This window comes from Amphiura filiformis, chromosome 11 (assembly GCF_039555335.1).
Source record: "Amphiura filiformis chromosome 11, Afil_fr2py, whole genome shotgun sequence".
Lineage (NCBI taxonomy): Eukaryota > Metazoa > Echinodermata > Ophiuroidea > Amphilepidida > Amphiuridae > Amphiura > Amphiura filiformis.
The window spans coordinates 53,319,282-53,339,096 of NC_092638.1; the positions used below are offsets into that span (position 1 = coordinate 53,319,282).

The window sequence follows — 19,815 nt, forward strand, 5'->3', positions numbered from 1 at the left end:
ATATTATGGCGGGGTGAACATGATGTCATGGATATGACTAGTGACGCTATGAGTGAAACTCATGCTTATGATGATAGCACTGGTGATATTGCTGCCCCAGAGGAACTAAATGAGCAGGTGCTGAGCACTATTAGTGACTTGGTGAAAGGGTCTGAGAAAGAAAACGTGTCTAAAGATACACCCACTCCAGCAGCAAAGCCCACGGGCTTTGCAAGGAAATTTGCCGATGTTGCGGAGGTGGGGCCTCCTCTTAATGGGGAATTGACAACAGAGATCAATACCATGTTGGAGATGAAACTGAAAGAAAACAAGATCGCAGAGTTACTTGCAAAACATATCGCACCCTCCAACCTGTCTCGGCTTAAATCGCCCAAGGTAAATCCGCCCATTTGGGCATCGATGACTCCTAAGACACGTGCATTTGACATACGCTTACAAAGAATCCAGAATTCTTTAACTGGTGGAATGTGTGCTCTTATGCGCTCCATTGGGGATGACAAGCTTACATCAGAGCTGGAAGAGGTGGTTGCACTGCTGTGCAATGCAAACTATGAACTGAGCAATGCTCGGAAGGACCACATTAAACCTCAGCTAAACCCGGCCTATGGCCACTTGTGCCAGACTCAAACTGGGTCAGATTTCCTGTTTGGAGATGATCTCCAACGTAATGTGAAAGATATTACAGAGGAGAAAAAAGCTGTCATGATGTGCACAAAACAGGGGAAGCCATATAAGGCTTTCGGGAAGAATCCAAGGTTCCACCCCTATTCTACGCAAGGCGTGCATCAATCCAACTTTCATCAGAGAAGGGGACAGTATCGCCCTGGACCTTTTTTAGGGAACAGATCGCCCCAGATGCGGGCACCCTACCGCCAGCAACCGCTGTACCGTCAGGGATATCAGCAACCGCAGTGGCGCCAGACATTGCCTCCCCAGAAACTGTACAACAGAGGGAAAGCACCCTCTACTCAAACCAGACCAAGCCAGTAGTAAAACCTGCAGAGGTAGGTGAGTGCAGTGATGCAAATATAGTAGGTGGTCGATTGAAGTCATGTGTATCTGAATGGTATAAATATACATCGGATCCTTCGATTATAGAGGCAGTTAAAGGCTATAGATTAGATTTTAAAGAATTCCCCCTTATCAAACTGTTAAGCCACATCCATATAATTTGTCAGAAATGGAAACAATGCAATTGATGAGGAAGTGAAATCCTTATTACGGAAGGATGTGATTGAACGTACTCAACCAGAAGAGGGTGATTTTTGGTCAAATATTTTTTCACGTCCCAAAAAGGACGGAGGTAGACGTATGATACTAGATCTATCCCAATTAAATAAATACTTGACCTACCAGCACTTTAAAATGGATACATTTGAAGTTGCAAGAAAGCTAATTTCTCATGATTGCTACATGGCTTCAATCGACCTCAAAGATGCCTATTATTCAGTACCCATATCAAAACAGCATAGGAAATACCTGAAATTTCTTTGGAATGGTGTTTTATATCAGTATAAAGCTCTACCAAATGGACTTTCCTCAGCTCCAAGGCTATTTACCAAAGTGTTAAAACCACCTTTTTCCAAATTGAGGAGCCTAGGTTACTGTATTGTTGGGTACATAGATGATACCCTCATTATTGCTCCATCAAAACAGGAAGCAGAACAGGCAGTGCACCACACAGCCAATGTCTTGTCTAAGCTGGGGTTTATTATTCACCCAAGAAAATCAATATTTGAGCCAACACAACAAATTAAATTCCTGGGCTTTGTGATAAACTCAAGTGACATGACAGTGTCATTAACAGGAGACAAGAGACTTGATATTAAGAACAGGTGTATTGAACTCTTGCGTAAACAAAAACCAAGCATTAGACAAATAGCTGAAGTTGTTGGGAAAATAGTCGCAGCATCCCCTGCAGTTCAATATGCCCAACTGCATTACAGAGCTTTGGAAATTACAAAATTGTATCTCTCAAGCATAATGCTGGAAATTTTGAGGCAAAAACTGTTTTGGGACAATCTGCTAGAAATGATCTGGATTGGTGGATTTGCAACATTGATCAGGAAACAACTAGGGCACAGGTTCAGGTACCTAATGCAGATATACAGATTGAAAGTGATGCCAGTGGCTTAGGATGGGGTGGTACAAATGGTATTGATGAGATTGGTGGTAAATGGAATGCCCAGGAACAGCAGTTGTTTGAGTCATCAGGCATTAACACCATGGAGTTGCTAGCTGCATTTTTTACGGTGCGAGCATTTTGTAAACAAATGAAAAACAAACATGTTCATGTTAAATGTGACAACCAAACAGCGGTGACTTACATCAATAATAGGGGGGGTACTCGTTCAACTGGGTGCAATGCTTTGGCAAAGGAGTTATGGCAGTGGTGCATTGAGCATGATATGTGGCTGTCCGCATCTTATTTACCCGGAGAGTATAATGTAATCGCAGATCAAAGGTCCCGGAAATTCCAAGATCAAACGGAATGGATGCTGGACAAGGGTGTTTTTGATGAACTGTGCAGTCGGCTAGGTCAGCCAGATATTGACCTTTTTGCATCTAGACTGAACAAGCAGGTAACCAAGTACATATCATGGAAACCTGACCCAGATGCTGAAGCGACTGATGCATTTACAGTCAATTGGGGAAATTTTTTCTTTTATGCTTTCCCTCCATTCTGTTTGATCTATACTTGCCTCCAGAAAATAGAAATGGAAAAAGCAGAAGGCATTATTATACTCCCTAAATGGCCTACTCAGCCATGGTTTGCTAAAGTATTGCACATGCTGGTTGCCCAGGCCATTCTCTTGCCCAAAGGTGTCATCTCTCAGCCCATATCAGGGGTAAAACACCCACTCACTCATAAATTACGCCTTTTGTGTTGCAGATTGTCCGGAGATCACTGCAAGAGCAAGGAGTTCCGCAGGAGGCGTTGCTCATTATTGAGCAATCATGGCGACCCTCAACAGCTAAACAGTACCATGTGTATATTACAAGATGGCTTGACTTTTGCAGTAGATGGGGCACTAATCCTATGCAATCGGATGTAGGCCCTGTTCTCAGTTTTCTTACTGAACAGTTCAGCAATTTCAATTTAAGTTATAGTGCTATGAATACATGTAGGTGTGCACTATCTACATTTCTTATTATACCAGGAGCTCACACAGCTGGCACTCATCCCTTAATAACAAGATTTATTAAGGGTGTATTTCAAATTCGTCCTACATTACCAAGATACAGTGAAGTTTGGGATGTCACAATTGTGTTGAATTATTTGAAATCTCTACATCCAACCAATCAATTGCGTTTGAGAGATTTGACATTCAAACTTACAATGCTGATGGCATTGACTACAGGGCAAAGAGTACAGACACTTCACATGTTAAATTTAGAAGACATGGTGGTTCACAGTAACGACATAACATTTTATTGCTCAAAATTGCTTAAACAATCTAGGCCTGGTAATGTAGGAATGAAAATTGAGTTCAAATCATATAATGTAGATAAACGTGTATGTGTGCTTTCAGTGCTACAGCACTATATTAAGGTTACTAAAAGTTTAAGAGGAGATGAGCAGCAATTGCTGATTAGTTTTAGAAAGCCACACGGTAAAGTTACTAAGGACACTATTTCAGGCTGGATAAAACGTACTATGAAAGCAGCAGGTGTCAATATAGAGGTATTCAAGTCACATTCAACACGAGCAGCATCTTGTTCTGCGGCAAACTCTAGACATGTACCTATTACAGATATACTAGCTGCAGCAGGATGGTCAGGGGAAAAAACTTTCCAGCAACATTACAATAAGCCTGTTGTGAAACAAAGTGAATTTGCTAATGCTGTGTTGGAGTAAGACACGTAAAGAAAACAAAGAAACTCTACATTCTACAAGTAGCCCAAGGCTCTTACTATGTTTATTAAAAAGTAAACATGTATTGTGTATAAACAAGCAAACAATTGGTAATGGTTGATATTACAAGTTGTCCAAGAAGGACAATACTCTGATGTACTTTTGCATGTATGATTAAAGACTTGTTGTTGGTGAAAACTTACCATTGTTTTCAGTTTGTTGTTGTGCTATGAGGCTAGACTTGCTTTAAAGTCTCCTTTTATTTCGACACGTATATCGAAATAAAATAGGAAGATTAAACGAGAACTTACCTTAGTTCGAAGTTTGATCCTTATTTTATGAAGATATGGTGAGTGGAGGAATAAAATGCCCTCCCTCCCATACCCAAGTCTTCATAAATATGCAATAAGCAAGACAACACACCTTTTGTGAGGTTACCTGTTTGGTTTTTACATTATTATTATCAAGCTAGCCTCATTACTTTCAAGGCTGATTCGCATGCGGTGTTTCTATTCTCATTTTATTCCTCCACTCACCATATCTTCATAAAATAAGGATCAAACTTCGAACTAAGGTAAGTTCTCGTTTAATCTTCCTATTATAAATGCATTACTGGTTATAAATGCATTACTGGTTATATCTTGCTGTTTGGTTACATATTTAATCATAACACTTGCAATTGTCATATGGAGTTAAAGGGATACACACGTAATATTTTCATATATTTCTACCGTTTCATGTGTATCAAATCTTCGATAGATTTTAAGGTAACCTATAAATATTTGGAAAAAAATCTCAATCAATGTCTCAGGCGGTTACCTATATATAGCGGATCTCGGGTGTCGCGATTACCTGGCTGATCGCAATAATTTTACTTGGCTGATGGTGACTGTACCCATGGAGCTAATATATATAGAAATGAGAGGAAATAGATTACGTAACGCCTATTGTTCCTTTGTGCCTATTTGAGTTACCTTTTGTTTGAGACAAAGGGCTTCCGCCATTAAATCGGTAACTTACCTGACAGCGTATTAACGCTATAATTGGCAGGCTTTGTCAATAAGTGATGAAACGAAAGTCACGTGAAAGCGTCTACACAAGCGAGAGGTACCCTTTGTTGTAATCCAACCCAAGGGTGTGATTGAGTTGTCGCATACACACAAAACAGAGGTTCGCCTACAGCTACAATACAAACCTATTGCAGTGCCCAACTTGCGCTCATTTGATTATACTCAGTGAACACGCTTTGCTCTACCATTTCGCTACGGACAGTTCAGCAGCATAGGCAAAGCACAGATATTGGAACACATATCTGTGGGTAAAGTGTGCGCTCTGTGTGGCGGATATAAGAATCTACACAATGTTTGCCAATAGGCCTACATAAGGATTTGAAGTAATTATGATATCGCTCCTACTGTAGTATTTTTATGGACATTAGCCGCGGTCCACATCGTGTTTTATCATATATAGGCCTACCATAATAATTTACATAAGCACCGCGTATATAGGACTGGCAAGCGAGTCTACTCTGGACCTCATATGTGATATATTTGCTAATAACTCGAGAAACATATAGCCATACTAAACTCATCAACAAAAGTTTGGAAAGTTTTTTCAAGCATCTGTATCTCCAATTATTTGTGACATATTCATATCGTGTTGCATATTACTGGATAGCTACAATACTCCCCTGTACAATGATACCCCATTTGAAACAATAACATTTTTCACGGCTGAGTACACGCCTTGTGAATGTAGTGGGGTCTCAAACAGAATTTGCCAAATTGACCATTATTCTGTGCTCAAACAAAGCTAGCCACTAACCTCAATAGCGGGTGGAAAAACCACAGGCAGCCACAATAGTCAGGCACCTTCTCCTCATGCTGCTCACCGACCTGGTTACACGTTACTGTGGGATGAAATTCCATTCTTCAACAAGGATTCGTCGCAGGTCATTCAATGTGGTTGCATATGGGCTTCTCTGGCACGCACAGCACGATCCAGCTGGTCCCACAAGTGTTCAATCGGGTTGAGGTCTGGCTTCCGGGTCTGGCCTGATGGCAGGCCATTTTGACTCTTCTCCCATATTCTGTAGGTAGTCGTTGACTACCTTGGCTATATGGGGCGAGCGGTGACATCTTGGAGGATTGCATTAGGTCCCAGATTGTGAAGTTATGGGATTGCAGCTTGCTGCACATAATGGTCAATTTGGCAAAGTTAACAATGAAGTCAGATTACAGTAAACTTACTGAATCCCTTGCGTTTTCGTATCTGAACAATAGACTTACGGAAACTGAAAAGATAAAAAGACCCATTATTAAATATAATTGCGGACCAACCGATGCAGCTCGATACGCCCAATGTATGAATAAAAGCACCTAACAATAAAGTCGCCCAATTGAACAGCTGTATAGGTGTCGATCGCACGACTTCATGAATATTGATTGGCAACATTTTCCAATATGTCAGCGCTCTAATCGGACACAATAGAAAATAGACACTTCAGTGCGTTGACTGTACCCGCCAAGTTTTATGCCCATACTACAGTTTTTACCTCAGATTTTGACCTCAGATGACCCCGAAATGACCTCTAAAAATTGGCTTTAAATGTTGAATGTACGACCACCAAGTTTCATGCCCATGCGACAGTTTTACTAATTTGAACTCATATGACCCTGGGTGACCCTGAATGACCCCAAAATGACTTTCCAAAAATTTGGCTCTAAATGTTGACTGTACCCACCAAGTTTCATGCCCATACGACAGTTTTTTATACTAACTATTATTTCATTTACAGGTCAAACAATCCAGTTTACATTAATATGATAAGAGATCCGATTGAGGTGCTAGTGTCCGCCTACTACTTCACACAGCATGGAGACGGAGCGGTGGGACCAGGAACAATAATACGAAATCAGAGAAAATATGCAGAAGATATGAAAATGAATGAGGTATGAAAACTCTACGTTAATGTATGTTTTTATAGTTCTCTGTATCCGGGTATTACTATTACCCCTATCTGAGACATTTCATTCGCTATTAAACCCGGACATTAAACGTCCAATGTCTATGATTTTGGTATTAATCAAACTAAATGGATAAGTATAGTTATGTTTTTGTAAACTATTTTTTGCAAAGATGTTTTACTGGTAACCATGATGGAAATTCACTGTTGATAGGTTTCAGAATCGTTTGCAAATTTAACAGTTAGCGGCTTAAAAAACATTTGGAGGAGGAGATTTGAAAATGAATGAGGTATGAGAACTTGGAAGTTACACTATGTTATTATAGTTCTCTTAGACTGGTTCTATTTTGGAACTATTTGCTTTATTTTAAGCATCAAGCGGCAAGTTTGATAGCTGGCAACCAAATTATTTTTGTTAATTCAGGTACGCTGATTTCAAAACTTCTGCCTGCCAAGCTATATCCTATATATTTGAACCCCGTGACCCTAAACATGACCCCGAATCCCCGACATGATCATAGATATTTTTTTTCCAAGTCAATATCCCAGCAAATCGCCATCGCCGGGAATCGAACCCGGGACCTCATGCACTAAAGGCAAGTACCCTAACCATTGCGCCACGCTCTCCATGTGTCAAGTTGGATCTTGATCATTGAGAGACGGCGAGGCCTATAATAGTAGTTTAATAGATCAGGGCAGCTATATGGGTAACGTGTGTTGGGCAATTAGAGATAGGCCTATTATACGAAAACCGCACAACCCGAGAACCACGAAATCTAGTATTATATAGTTACCAAGTCATGCGCCTCAACAGGTCCAGGTTCAATTTGCATGTTATACAGGGGTGAAAGATAAAGTTACTCCGATTTTTGACTAACACATGGATGGCAATTGTTCCTCAAGTTCAAGGGATTCGGGAAAAAGAATAGTTTTTACTATCTGCGATGTCGAATTCAGAAGATAGGCCGAGATGATAAATAAATACAAATCTGACTATCGATGAAAACCTCTTTAAATATTGTCTCGCTTGCTGACCGCTACCCTGGATAAAAGAATCATGATGTGGCAATAGCTCATTAGCATGTGTCCATATTCATATTTAAATAGCGTATTGTTATTAAAATGACGTCGTGACCTTGTTAGAGGGCGCTAATGATGTCTACAGACAGATCTTGACTCGAAATCTATATTGGGTTCAAATGGGGGTCATGAAATGTTTAATGACCAAAAACAGTTGCACTGACATGGAACAGCTTCCTGGACCACATTCACAGCCCAATAATTGGAACCCGACACAAGAAATCTGTGAGTAAGTGGAATAGTATTGAACAAGACCTGTTTCTTGAAAGTGTGTGAAAAACAGAAGCAGCCCGTTCCACACTATTCCACTTACTCTTTGGAAATTATCACCTGTGTAAGGATCGTGTACGCATTCTCACAAATTTCTTTTGCTGGGTGCCAATTATTCGCCTGTGAATGTGGTCCAGGAAGCTGTTCCGTGGCAGTGCATTTTTCTTGCATTGTAACTGATTGGTTACTGGCATGTGTTTAGAGTAAAGTATTAAAGTAATCCTGTGTGTAATTTTGGTTTATTTTTAATGGACAGGATTTGAAGATATGACCTTCAACAGGTACGATTCGCTAAACTTTTTTACGACGTCACCTTTATGTGGTGACCTCAATCACATGGGCCGAGTAAGAGTTGATGTGAATTATTCATAGCCGATCGATATGTACCTTGCCTCAATAAGCCAAATCGCTATTGTAACTTCCGGTTTTTTTAGGACACTTTGCCCTTTGACCTATCTGGAAAATTCGGGTTTTGTGCGTACAAAATATAATTTAAAACTTGTTACTAGAATAAAAACAAACTTAAAAACATTATTATTAAATGAATTAATTATTTAAATATTTTTAATGATAACATTATGACAATAATAAATAAATTATTAATAATTACAGCAATTTTCCTGATAGGTCAAAGGACAAAGTGTCCTAAAACTGCAAAAACTGTCCCACAATGCATTGCAAACTTCTAATGCCGATTGGGCTTATTCGCCGTAGGTTTGCGTGGCTAATACCAAAACCATGAATTTAGTGCCACCCCCTGGCGCTGCATTGCTTGGTCAAGCTAAGTAGCCGCTTATGGGGAGAGCACGGACGTGATATATAGACAAGAACTCCATAGATGAAGATCATAAATAATTGAATAAATTAATAAATAAAATAATAAAATATTCAGATGTATTTATTCATTTAACAGGTCAAATAGAGTACATTGTACAATACTAAATCATGTATAAATTATGTCCGTAATAAAACTCGCCTGCCCCAGGATCCCGGGCCAGGATCGGTAAAAGAGAAGTTCCAATAAACTTATAGTAGTGTAAGGGAGGTCTCTATCAAACTCGGCGGGTCCGTGTTTTGGGTTGATTAATAATGGCATAGTCTACATTTCCAGTCGTTATCAACGTACCCGAGGGAGGGTCTACGGATAAGAAGTCGAATCCAAACAGCAGCATCATAACAACAAAAAAATGGGCATTGTCATTCAAATTATTGCGTACTGGGCTTCCGCTGACTGGTAATCATGGAATCTCAGTTCTAACGAGTTTCGGGATCCTTGCAAATTTCACAGTGGCGCAGCTGCCGGGGGGCAGGGGGCAATTTCCCCCCTGGCAATGCCTATTCCCCCCCCCCCTAGCGCAGGGCAAAATAATAAAGGAGTGAGAGAGATGGAAAAAAGGGGAAATGAAAGTGAAATAGAGAATCCATAGGACATAAGGTGCGGATAGAATTTGAACAATTTTAAAATTTTGTTAAAAAATGGAACTATATTATATCAAAATGAAGTCGCTATCCCTTGTATTCCTTTTTGATGGGGCGGCAAAATTTTTGTTTGGTAGATTTGGGCTACGCCACTGAAATTTCATAGCAGTGTAGTGTGAAAGTAGATAAAACAGTGATATTTATTGGCAAATTTTCAGTTCCTGAAAAGCATTGTGTATGTATTAAAACGTTCTACATCGGAACGGTCATCATGCCCTTCACTCTTTATTAAATTCAAAATAATAGAGAAATAATTGGAAACGACCCAGGAAGGACTTTGAACATTCTTGTGATTAAAATCAAACTGCGATCCGAAATTCAATTTAATGGTTTATTTTTCTTCTTTTTATAGACTTTCGACCAATGCGTTTTAAAGGAAGGTAAAGGCTGTATATCGGAAGGACGCCTCTCTTTGATGTTACGTTTCTTCTGTGGCACACACCCAAAATGCAGGTAACCATGGAAACTTTTATAATGAGGGTCAAAGTTTACATAGGGTTAAAATCCCCGGGTCAAATCTCAAAATTGTTACGATTTGGTTAAATCCTATTCCAAGGTCACAAGGATTCAGAAAGTAATAATGTTTGAACTACCTGCGGCTAATCAGTCTTGAGTTATTAGCAAAAAGGTAAAAAGTTCAAATTTGGGCTCCATGGGGGGTCAAACACAGAAATATTATCAAATTTGGATGAAAATGGTCTCAAAATGTTTGTAAATTTTGACATCTCAACATGTTAAGCATCAACTTAAACAAGAAAATGTTAGTCATACGCAATTTTACACTAGTGGTATAAAAAAATTAAATTTGGTTGCAATATCGTTGATGGTGTTGCATAAAATGGCTCAGTATAAGTAGGTATGATAGGACGTAGGTTTTGTATCAATTTTATTTACCAACGTTTCTCCGTATAGAACCGATCTAGAATGGTCATTAAATGAAGCCAAAAGACGTGTGGAAGAGGACTACTTAATAGTTGGACTACTAGAGGACTACGAATCCACACTCAGACTTATGGAGAAACTAGCGCCTAGCTTGTTTAAAGGCATTGTGACCGACTATGACGCTGATGAACGAAAGAAGAGATCAGGTACGTTCAAACAGGCTAGCGGCACTCTGTACATATTGCCTATACCGATTCCGAAGACAAAACCTGTGGCACAGTCGCAACCCTTGCTTGTATGTGTTTACCCAGGTCACGGTCTGTCTACGTGACAAACAGTCAGGGTCAGAGGACAGCGCAATCTGTCTGCTGCCAAGCCATAATAGATCTATCAGTCACCTTTTTGTACCATTCGCAGAGCGTGACGTCTGCACAGCAACAGCATATTTTATCTTATTTATTTTATTTATTTATTTGAACGGACGCTTTTGAATGAGCGGCACACGCCTAAATTGGCGGTGCGTTCATATAAAAGACAAAAAAAATACATTTAACAACAACTCACAGGAAACAATATAAATGGCTCCGCCCAATAAACCGCATACATCCAATAACAGCGCCTTTTCGTAGCTACGTCACATTATAGCTCATTCATATCATTACATATTCACAATCACCTTTCAGGATTTGTGGCGTGACGAACAGACTCTTACACAGGTACCGAGCTCACACTGTCCTCACTTTAGCGATCGATGTAGCGCCTCTCTTAATTTAGTACTCTCAGGTTCAAAAGTTAACCAGCGATGAGTGATTGACCACTATTAGTATTATACCTTATAAAATACTGTACTAGTGTGGTGTCTCATCTTGTGTTGACAATAATATAACCTGTTACAACGAAATGAGCGTAAAGGCGCAAGTTGGTGGTTTCAAGACCTTCCTTTGTGAATGGATACATAATATGCTGTACTCTTTATTCAAATTATGTCCTCATTCTCGAAGGACATATCACTGTCAATAATAATAATAATAATAATAATAATAAGCCGCACTTATTAAGCGCCTTTAACCCAACAGGGTCTCAAGGCGCTTAACAAACCATGAAAAATACAATCTTAAAACTACAAATTACTACCGGTACTTAAAATACAGTCTTAAAAACTACACAAAAATAATTTCAAAGAAACAGAAATACTGGAGGGACTGATTTCGCCAGACCGCAACGCCAACGCAGAAAAAAGAAAGTGCATCACGGAATGGCAGGTACCCTCGCTCCAGCATCCCTATACATATTACATATTACATACAAGCAATGAGGAATAATCAAATAACTAGTGAGATGCATGCATATTAAATTTAGACACATACACATGACCAGCTGTGAAACACTAAGTAAATAATGTCAAATTGCACGGAAGCGATGACACACAACAATTGATATAAAAGATGCCATACATATATACAAAAGGCAATCATTGATTAAAAAGAAAGATTTTCAGTTTTGTTTTAAAAACGTCAATTGATGAGGCAAGCCTGACATGCTGAGGTAAATTGTTCCATTCTCTATGAGCGGCTTCCATGAAGGATCGCTGTCCATAGGCGGTGCGCGGACGACGAGTGGAGGTTTGATAAGGTTCTGTGATGATGAACGAAGTGAACGGGATGGAGCATACGGCGTGATGAGTTCTGATAAGTACGGCGGAGCAAGTCCCTTAAGGGCCTTGAATGTGAGTAAGTTGATCTTGAATGCGATCCTTTGGCGAAAGGAAAGCCAGTGAAGTCCGCGCATAATTTCAGAGATGCTGCCATACTTCTTTGTACGCGTTACCAATCTTGCCGCAGTATTCTGGATCCATGATCTCACAGTCAGGCAGTCCATAGAGAAGCGAGTTACAATTATCCAAGCGCGAGGTGACATATGCGTGAACCAGTTTTTCGGTGGTGACTTGATCAAGATAATGTCTGATTCTCCCAATGCTTCTGATGGCATGAGTGGCATTGCGACAAACGTTATTCACATGTTCTGTCATACAGAGTTTGTTATCTAAGATAACGCCAAGATTGCGAGCTGAAGAAGTAGGTTTAACGGTTGTATCGCCTACTTTGACACCATATATTGCTGTTGTCTTCTTGTTCCGCGACGTAAAGTGAACGATTTCGGTTTTGCTATCGTTTAACTGGAGCTTGTTACGAATGGTCCATGATTTTATATCAACAAGACACTGTTCAAGTTTAGCTATGCAAACAGCTCTGTCCGAAGGTTTCATAGAGATATGCAATTGGGTATCATCTGCATATGTCATACACTGGATTCCATTGGCGGAAGCAACATCACAGCAACTATACAAAGTAAAAATAACGGGTCCCGCAACCGACCCCTGGGGTACGCCACAATCCAATGGGAGCGGATCAGAGACGACGGAATCAATAGCAACGGCTTGCTTGCGATTGCCAAGATACGATGCAAACCAATCTAGTGCTCTGTCACCGATTCCGTATCGGTCCTCGAGGCGCGCAATCAACACATGATGGTCTATAGTGTCAAATGCGGCCGAGAAATCGAGCAGAACCAGAACTGTCTCATCACCCTTATCTATAGTCTGAAGAATATCATTGCAGACACGGAGAAGTGCGGTTTCTGTGCTACAGCCTTCCCGGTAGGCAGATTGTTTGTTGCCTTGAAGTCCATTATCTTTCAAGTAAGCTTGAAGCTGTCTCACAGCGACGCGTTCGACCAGCTTTGATTCAAACCGGAGATTTGATATTGGACGAAAGTTTGTCATGTCCTCGCAATCGAGAGAAGGCTTCTTGATAAGAGGCTTGACGCGAGCCACCTTATAGGTGTCCGGGAAGTAACCAGTTGAAAGAGATTTATTGACGATCTTTGTAAAGGCAGGCAGAAGATCATCAACCAAGAGCATGAATAGCGACATTGGCAGCGGATCGAGGGTGCAGGATGCTTTGGACGACTGCATCACAATTTCGCGGACATAATCCTCGGAAACTTCCTGGAATTGCAAGAGAGAGCAATCACACTTGTCAGCCACATTAACAGATGAAGCAGAGATAGAAGCGTTGTCAAGTGATGTTCTTATCTTCTGAATCTTCTGATCAAAGAACTTCACAAATTCGTTTGCAAGATCTAAAGAAGATTCATTTGATGGTAGCACCGTTGGACTTTGTGCAACAGACAATTTGTCGATGACACTGAACAGTTGTTTCTGATCACAGTTTGATATGACAGACTTGTGGTATTTTGTCTTAGCACTATCAAGAAGTTTCTTATAGTCACAGCAGCTTTCTTGGAAGATTTGCTTATGAATCTCCAAACCAGATGTTTTCCACTTTCTTTCACAAGAACGCTTCTTCCTTTTGGCATTTCTAAGGCTCTCATCGTACCAAGGTGCATGAGGTCTTAAGGTAATCTCATGCGTTTTCTCGGGAGCATGTTTATCAAGAATCGTGCGCAAGACGTTGTGATATTGTTCAGAAAGTTCGTCAAGATCATCAGCAGGTGTCAATATGAGTGGTGAGTGTACAACATCATCACGAAGAGCACTAAGATCAATGTCCTTTAATTGTCGGTGACGGACAGAACATTTCGTTGCATTAGGTCGTGCAACATCAAGTTCACACTTGACTGCATAATGGTCAGATGGAAGACCACGGTGTACTGATGTTTGTGTTACTAGACTCTCCGTATCTCGAGAAATGATGAGATCTAGAATGTGTCCTTTGATGTGCGTAGCCTCGGTCACATGCTGACGAAGACTCGCTGATTCAAGAAGATCAAGCTTGTGTAGAGCATCACGGTCACTCTCATCATCCATATGGAAATTAAAATCTCCAGCATATAAAACGCGACATTGAACGATGGAAATTGTCTCCAGTAATGTGGCAAAACTCGCTAAAAAATGTTGAAGTTTTCAGCTTGTTACGCTTCGATGGTTGAGGTCTGTACACGGACAATAGTCTGAAAGGTTGTTGCCCATGTGACATGTGTGAGGACACAGACAAATCCATAAGTTCAAACGAAGAGAATGAATCACTATGGTTCTCAGTGATTTCAAACCCCTTTCTAAGAATCACACTGATGCCTCCTCCGCGATCTTTCCGAGGTTTATGGTAAACAGCATAATCAGGAAGCGTGTTGGAAATATCTGCTAACGCACGGTTATCGCGAGCATCTCCAGTGAGCCAACTTTCAGTTACTACGAGAATGTCCAGTTTGTGATTAATAGTAAGGTCACATATTGATGCTGATTTTCCGCGGCGTTTCATAGACCTGGCGTTCCATGTGGCGAACCGAACTTTTGGAAAATTATCGGATCGCAAATTGTCGGTACCACCGGGATTAATTGGAACTTTGACAAGTTGTCGTTGTCTTGGTGACGAGACGCTATTCTCAGCAGGCAAAGATTTGGTACCAATTCTATTGGTAGTGATAACTTCAATAGATCGATTATTCCTACCACCACGACAACCCCGCTTTGTTAACTTGGCAATCTTAAGTTCTTTTAATCTAGTCCATAGCTGTTGATCAACTCGAGCATAATACTGTTTATCACACTTCTGCTTCACGTCCAACAAGGTAGTCTTGCTATAAAAAAAAGACGAGGCTTCATAATAACTAAGTATGAACTACGAGACTGGATAAGAGTCTAATGATGATATATGTCTGTACACACAGTATATCGCTGTATACACGCTATGTTACGATGAAGTACATATTAAAAACAGTTCAAAGTTACAAATGACGCTGGAAAATGTTCAGATTCGTATACAATCAGTACGACGATTTACTTACATAATAAAAGAAAGTCATTAAAAGACGAATTAGGTCCACTAATGATGCAAAAATCAGTAGTTTTTACGGAGCCCATAAATAAGAGTGCAGCTTGCTGAGAGCGCCACCAAGGATCAATACATGTGTCTTCAAATAAAGAACATCAAATCATCAGTTGGAACGTCTAGAAATATCCAACTTGCGACTTAACGCTCATTTCGTGGGAGCAGGTCACATATGATTGGACGAAATGATCATTGGAAGCGGTTACTCTCTTAATGTAAAGAGTGAAAATTCACTCTTTTAGAGTGAATTTTCACTCTTTCAAAGAGTGACTCTAGGGACCAGTCCTTGAAGAGTGAAAATCACTCTTTGTAAAGAGTGAAAACATTTCACGCTCAAAAGAGTGCTTTCTCACTCTTAAAATGACTGAAACCCACTCTTAAAAGAGTGGAAATGAAATGACTCTCACTCCCAAAAAGTGGTAATTCACTCTTAATTGAGTGAAAACTAATCAATCTTTTTAGAGTGAATTATATTACTCTCTCTTGTCACTCGAATAGGAGCCAATTTTACTCGATAAGAGTGAAAATCAGTTCACTCTTGACAGGGAGTGAAAATTTCACTCTTTTACATTTAGAGTACATAATCATCAGGTGCCTGAACAGAAATGATCACAATAGTTTATAGACAGTAGGCCAAGCCAATCTATCGTGTTTTTTCGTAGTCCCGTCAGTGGCAGTGAACCAAACCTTCATGTAAATTAGGAAAATATTATAAAAATCATATACCGTATTCACTCGATAGTTAGCACATGTGCTTACTATCGAGGGCTTTTGAAAACGTGCAAAAACGAAAAAAAATTAACAGCGCCATCCACAAAAGTGACAAAAGTGTAAAGGGTTTTGAGCAAATCATCGATACACATAGCTATATACGAACAATTAAACCTACAAATTTGTGTGTTAACTACATTAGCTCAGTTGGCAAAGCGACATAATTTGAATCATCTTAAGAAGAGCGAACTGAGCAGGAGTTCGAGGCTCGTTATAAACTTTTCCGTTGTTTAATTTTTATTTTGGGGTTTGAGCTTTTCTTGATAAATTTAATCTTTTTTTGCTTTGTTTTTCATTTTGTTTCTTTATTGTTTCTTATGTGCTTTATTTTGTTTTGTTTTTTCTTTTCTTTTCTTTTTCTTCTTTCTTTTTTTTTTTTTTTTTTCTGGGGTCATGGGCTATTTATTCATCAATGTTGTTGGGTATGCCCTCAATGTTAAAATGAGGTGGTCATGGTCCTTTTGCCATTACACGCTACAGAAATTCCATATTTTCAAAGGCTCTGATGATGGTTGGTTCCCTTCTATCAAATGACTATCATTGAAGACTGAGTTCCGCAGTCTATTTCAAAATACTGACTTCGTTTTACATCAAGAAGGACACAATAACTGCGACTTAAACCAGGGCGATGTGACTTCATAAGGGCAATGTCGGGGATTATAGGACACAATCGATGGGGAGAGATGAGGTCCGACCAGGTCCGACCGAGTCCCCTACACAGGTAACGCTCCCTGTGGAGGGGCGGAACCAAACTGGCTGATGTGGAGACTAAGCCAGTTTGTGTCGGTCTGATACTCGTCTTTGACCATGCGCAGATCTGGCTGGTCAGGAAGATATTTAATATCCCGAATTTATAATATGCCTGCCAGTTCCATCTATAACCGATTTGCTAGAGAATATTTGTTACCATGTTTAATAAATTCGTATTAATCGTATAATAAAATGTGGCCAAATGTATATTTGTGTACATAGTGTGTGGATCCACTCTTCTACGGACTTGGCTACTAAGCATGTCGGGAAGGATATGGCGGTATGCTGACCTGGGTCAATATGTTCTGGGCAGATGAGGTCCGACCAATTGCTTACGACCTTGTGTGCGATCATGTGTAACAGGCAATTCCCGATAATAATAGAGGTTCCCTGCTTAAACGTGATCTGGACATGCTTTTTAACCGCAAAGAAATATTTTGCATTTTATAATTCTAACCTTATCCATTATACTTTTATGATTTTGTGCAATACGAAAAATAAAATAAAAAAATCGTGTAACATGTAAAATCCCGCTCCGATTCAATTGTGCCTGTTACATTGTGTGCTTTATTGAATCAGGGTCCTTGTATAGAGGCCCTGCATGAAATTATCGATTGGCTCCAGACAAAGGATTTGAACCGGTGTCCTTCACGGTAGTTATAGCGGAGTGCAGTCCATTCAATCAAATGTTGTCATCAACCTATTTGATCGTAGTGCAGGGTTATGTGTATGAGACGAACTGTCACGGTAGATTGCAATCATGCTTTTATTGAATGCATTTGAGTAGTCCGCCATATTTACGGGATGATACGTCACATGCAAGGCCTCTATATGGAGGGACTGTAAACGGCTTCCACCCATTGTACCATGCGAGTTGCTGGTTTACAAATTATCCTCAGTTGAGCAAGCATGAATAATACGTTGATCAACAGACCCTGGTACGAATCAAGCACAGTTACAACACAGCGCGTGGCTTGTCTTGTACATTGCGAAATGAGCCTACATGTTTGCCTATAATGACAGACTCTAGAAATGCCAACATAAATCTTCAAAGAACATCATCTTAAGAATTATTTCACTATCGAAATCAGTAGGAATACCAAGCGTACGGTGTACACATTCCAGAAAAAATATAATTTTGTTTGTTCTAGCATTCTGTCTAAAATAACCGTATCACACATTTTGTCTTCAAAATCCTATGTAAATGATTTTCCATGCTACACAGAAATTGTGTTCGACAAAGGATAGACATTTTACACAATTTTACATAACTTAAAAAAGATATTGGAATATTTTGATGTTTTTTTTATATTTAGTAGGGCAACATGAGTAAATAATAAAATTCACACATAGCGTAATCTGATAACAATAGCTATCAATATCTGTTTCCAGTCCCTGATTGAATGGCCAAAAATACGCCAAAGACGAATTCTGATCACCAAGTGGGTTGGCGAAGTATGGAAGGACATTACAATGAAGGGAACCAGACATAGACCAAAAGATAAATGACTGACTATCATTGAGGACTAAGTTCCGCAGTCTAGGTGAAGCTGAGTCCTATCAAAATCACACAGGAAACAATTTCGTGCCTAATTTTAACACCGGGATTTTTTTCAAATGTATATCCAAGAACTATGTTTTTATTCAACATTTTTTATTCAACATTACTGAAAAAAATAAGTTTTTTATTTGACCGAGAATTTTCAAAGCAAAAACGCGTATTTCTGAATTGTGCTGAGTTCAACATGTATCGACCGACTTTTAGCAAGACTATGCGTAACAATTCGCAAGGGAAATGTTACGTGTAATCCGATTATCACTGTCAGCTGGATCACGCTTTTGAGTTCTGCACCACGATCGATATGATCGCAACACAAAGTCTATGGCATTCAACGCCATTTATTGTTCTATTGTGTCCCAGCAGCTATGTCTGCCATTGAGGTGTAGCATGGGTGTAGGAATGCATGAAATTGGATGTAGGGGTGAAATTTTAAAGTTGATCCAATTATTCGCCAGCGAAGTGTTACGTGTAATCCGATTATCACTTTGTCTATTAGAACGAAATGAGCGTATTTATTTGCCTTCAAAAAGGTGCGTGATCCAGTTACCAAGGAGTTATGTAACCACTCCACTTTTAATCCAACTGATCTCTAATTGTTCCTTTGGTAAAAATAAATAAATAAATAAATAAATAAAAAGCCCAAAAAAAAACCTCCAAGAATTGTCAAATGTAGGCCTATATTCGTAGTTAAAAAAAGACCTGTAAAACAAACATGGCAGAGAAAAAAATCTAAATAGTGAAATACTGAACAGATTTGAACTTCATCATGTCTCGAAGTCCGGCGTTTTCCAAACTGAGCTAATGGGGTTCAGACATACATTTGCAGGTTGAATTGTTCGTATATAGTAGGGTGATTCACAAAAAATGAAATTGGTATTTTTCAACGGGACACCCCCTCATTTTGTTCATTTTGGTAATACAATTATACCTGCAAAATATGAAAAAAATTCAAAAAAGTTTAGGGGTGCTACCGGTCAATGAACTTTGTACACAAAGTCAATGGGATTTTTTTTCAAAAATTTCAAACGCTTATTTCAGGGCCTAAAAAGTCTACCAGGCTTGCAAAACTGAAGTAAATGTTCAATGATATACCTAACTTTGTGAAAACATGGGTTTTTACCAAATTAAAGTTCATAGTTGACTGTAATAATAAAAAATGTTTCAAAAGTGACAGAGGGAGTGTAGCTCAAGAAAAGAATACCCTGGGATATCCCCTGGAATCCCAACAGGCACCCCAAATTTATACCTTATTGAACTGAACTGTTGAAAAAAAAAAAGATTAAAATTCTTCACATATTAGTTTACCCCAATGGTGATACCAGCTTTTGAAATCTTATGTAATAGTAACTAT

The 19,815-nt window shown here is 39.5% G+C and overlaps 2 protein-coding genes across 2 annotated transcripts in view; both read left to right on the forward strand.

Moving 5' to 3' along the window:
* Positions 1 to 11,229, forward strand: part of LOC140163774 (uronyl 2-sulfotransferase-like) — a 34,040-nt gene extending 22,811 nt beyond the window's left edge. Inside the window, exons 5-8 of the mRNA XM_072187089.1 lie at positions 6,654 to 6,807; positions 10,003 to 10,103; positions 10,563 to 10,738; positions 11,216 to 11,229. Of these exons, the coding sequence (XP_072043190.1) occupies positions 6,654 to 6,807; positions 10,003 to 10,103; positions 10,563 to 10,738; positions 11,216 to 11,229 (445 nt within the window). The remainder of the gene's footprint in view (positions 1 to 6,653; positions 6,808 to 10,002; positions 10,104 to 10,562; positions 10,739 to 11,215) is intronic.
* On the forward strand, positions 34 to 4,446 carry LOC140164153 (uncharacterized). The gene is made up of 3 exons (XM_072187396.1): positions 34 to 664; positions 805 to 1,004; positions 2,894 to 4,446. The coding sequence occupies exons 1-3, from the start codon at positions 34 to 36 to the stop codon at positions 3,857 to 3,859; spliced, it is 1,797 nt and encodes a 598-aa protein (XP_072043497.1). The 3' UTR covers positions 3,860 to 4,446.
* Positions 11,230 to 19,815: the final 8,586 nt, after the last annotated feature.

What these genes read in the sequence shown, in the direction of transcription:
- LOC140164153 (XM_072187396.1), top strand. Translation starts at nt 34, where the DNA reads ATGACTAGTGACGCTATGAGTGAAACTCATGCTTATGATGATAGCACT. An exon ending in GTTTGGAGATGATCTCCAAC is followed by an intron (nt 665 to 804) that starts GTAATGTGAAAG and finishes AACTTTCATCAG; the next exon opens with AGAAGGGGACAGTATCGCCC. An exon ending in CAGTAGTAAAACCTGCAGAG is followed by an intron (nt 1,005 to 2,893) that starts GTAGGTGAGTGC and finishes TTTGTGTTGCAG; the next exon opens with ATTGTCCGGAGATCACTGCA.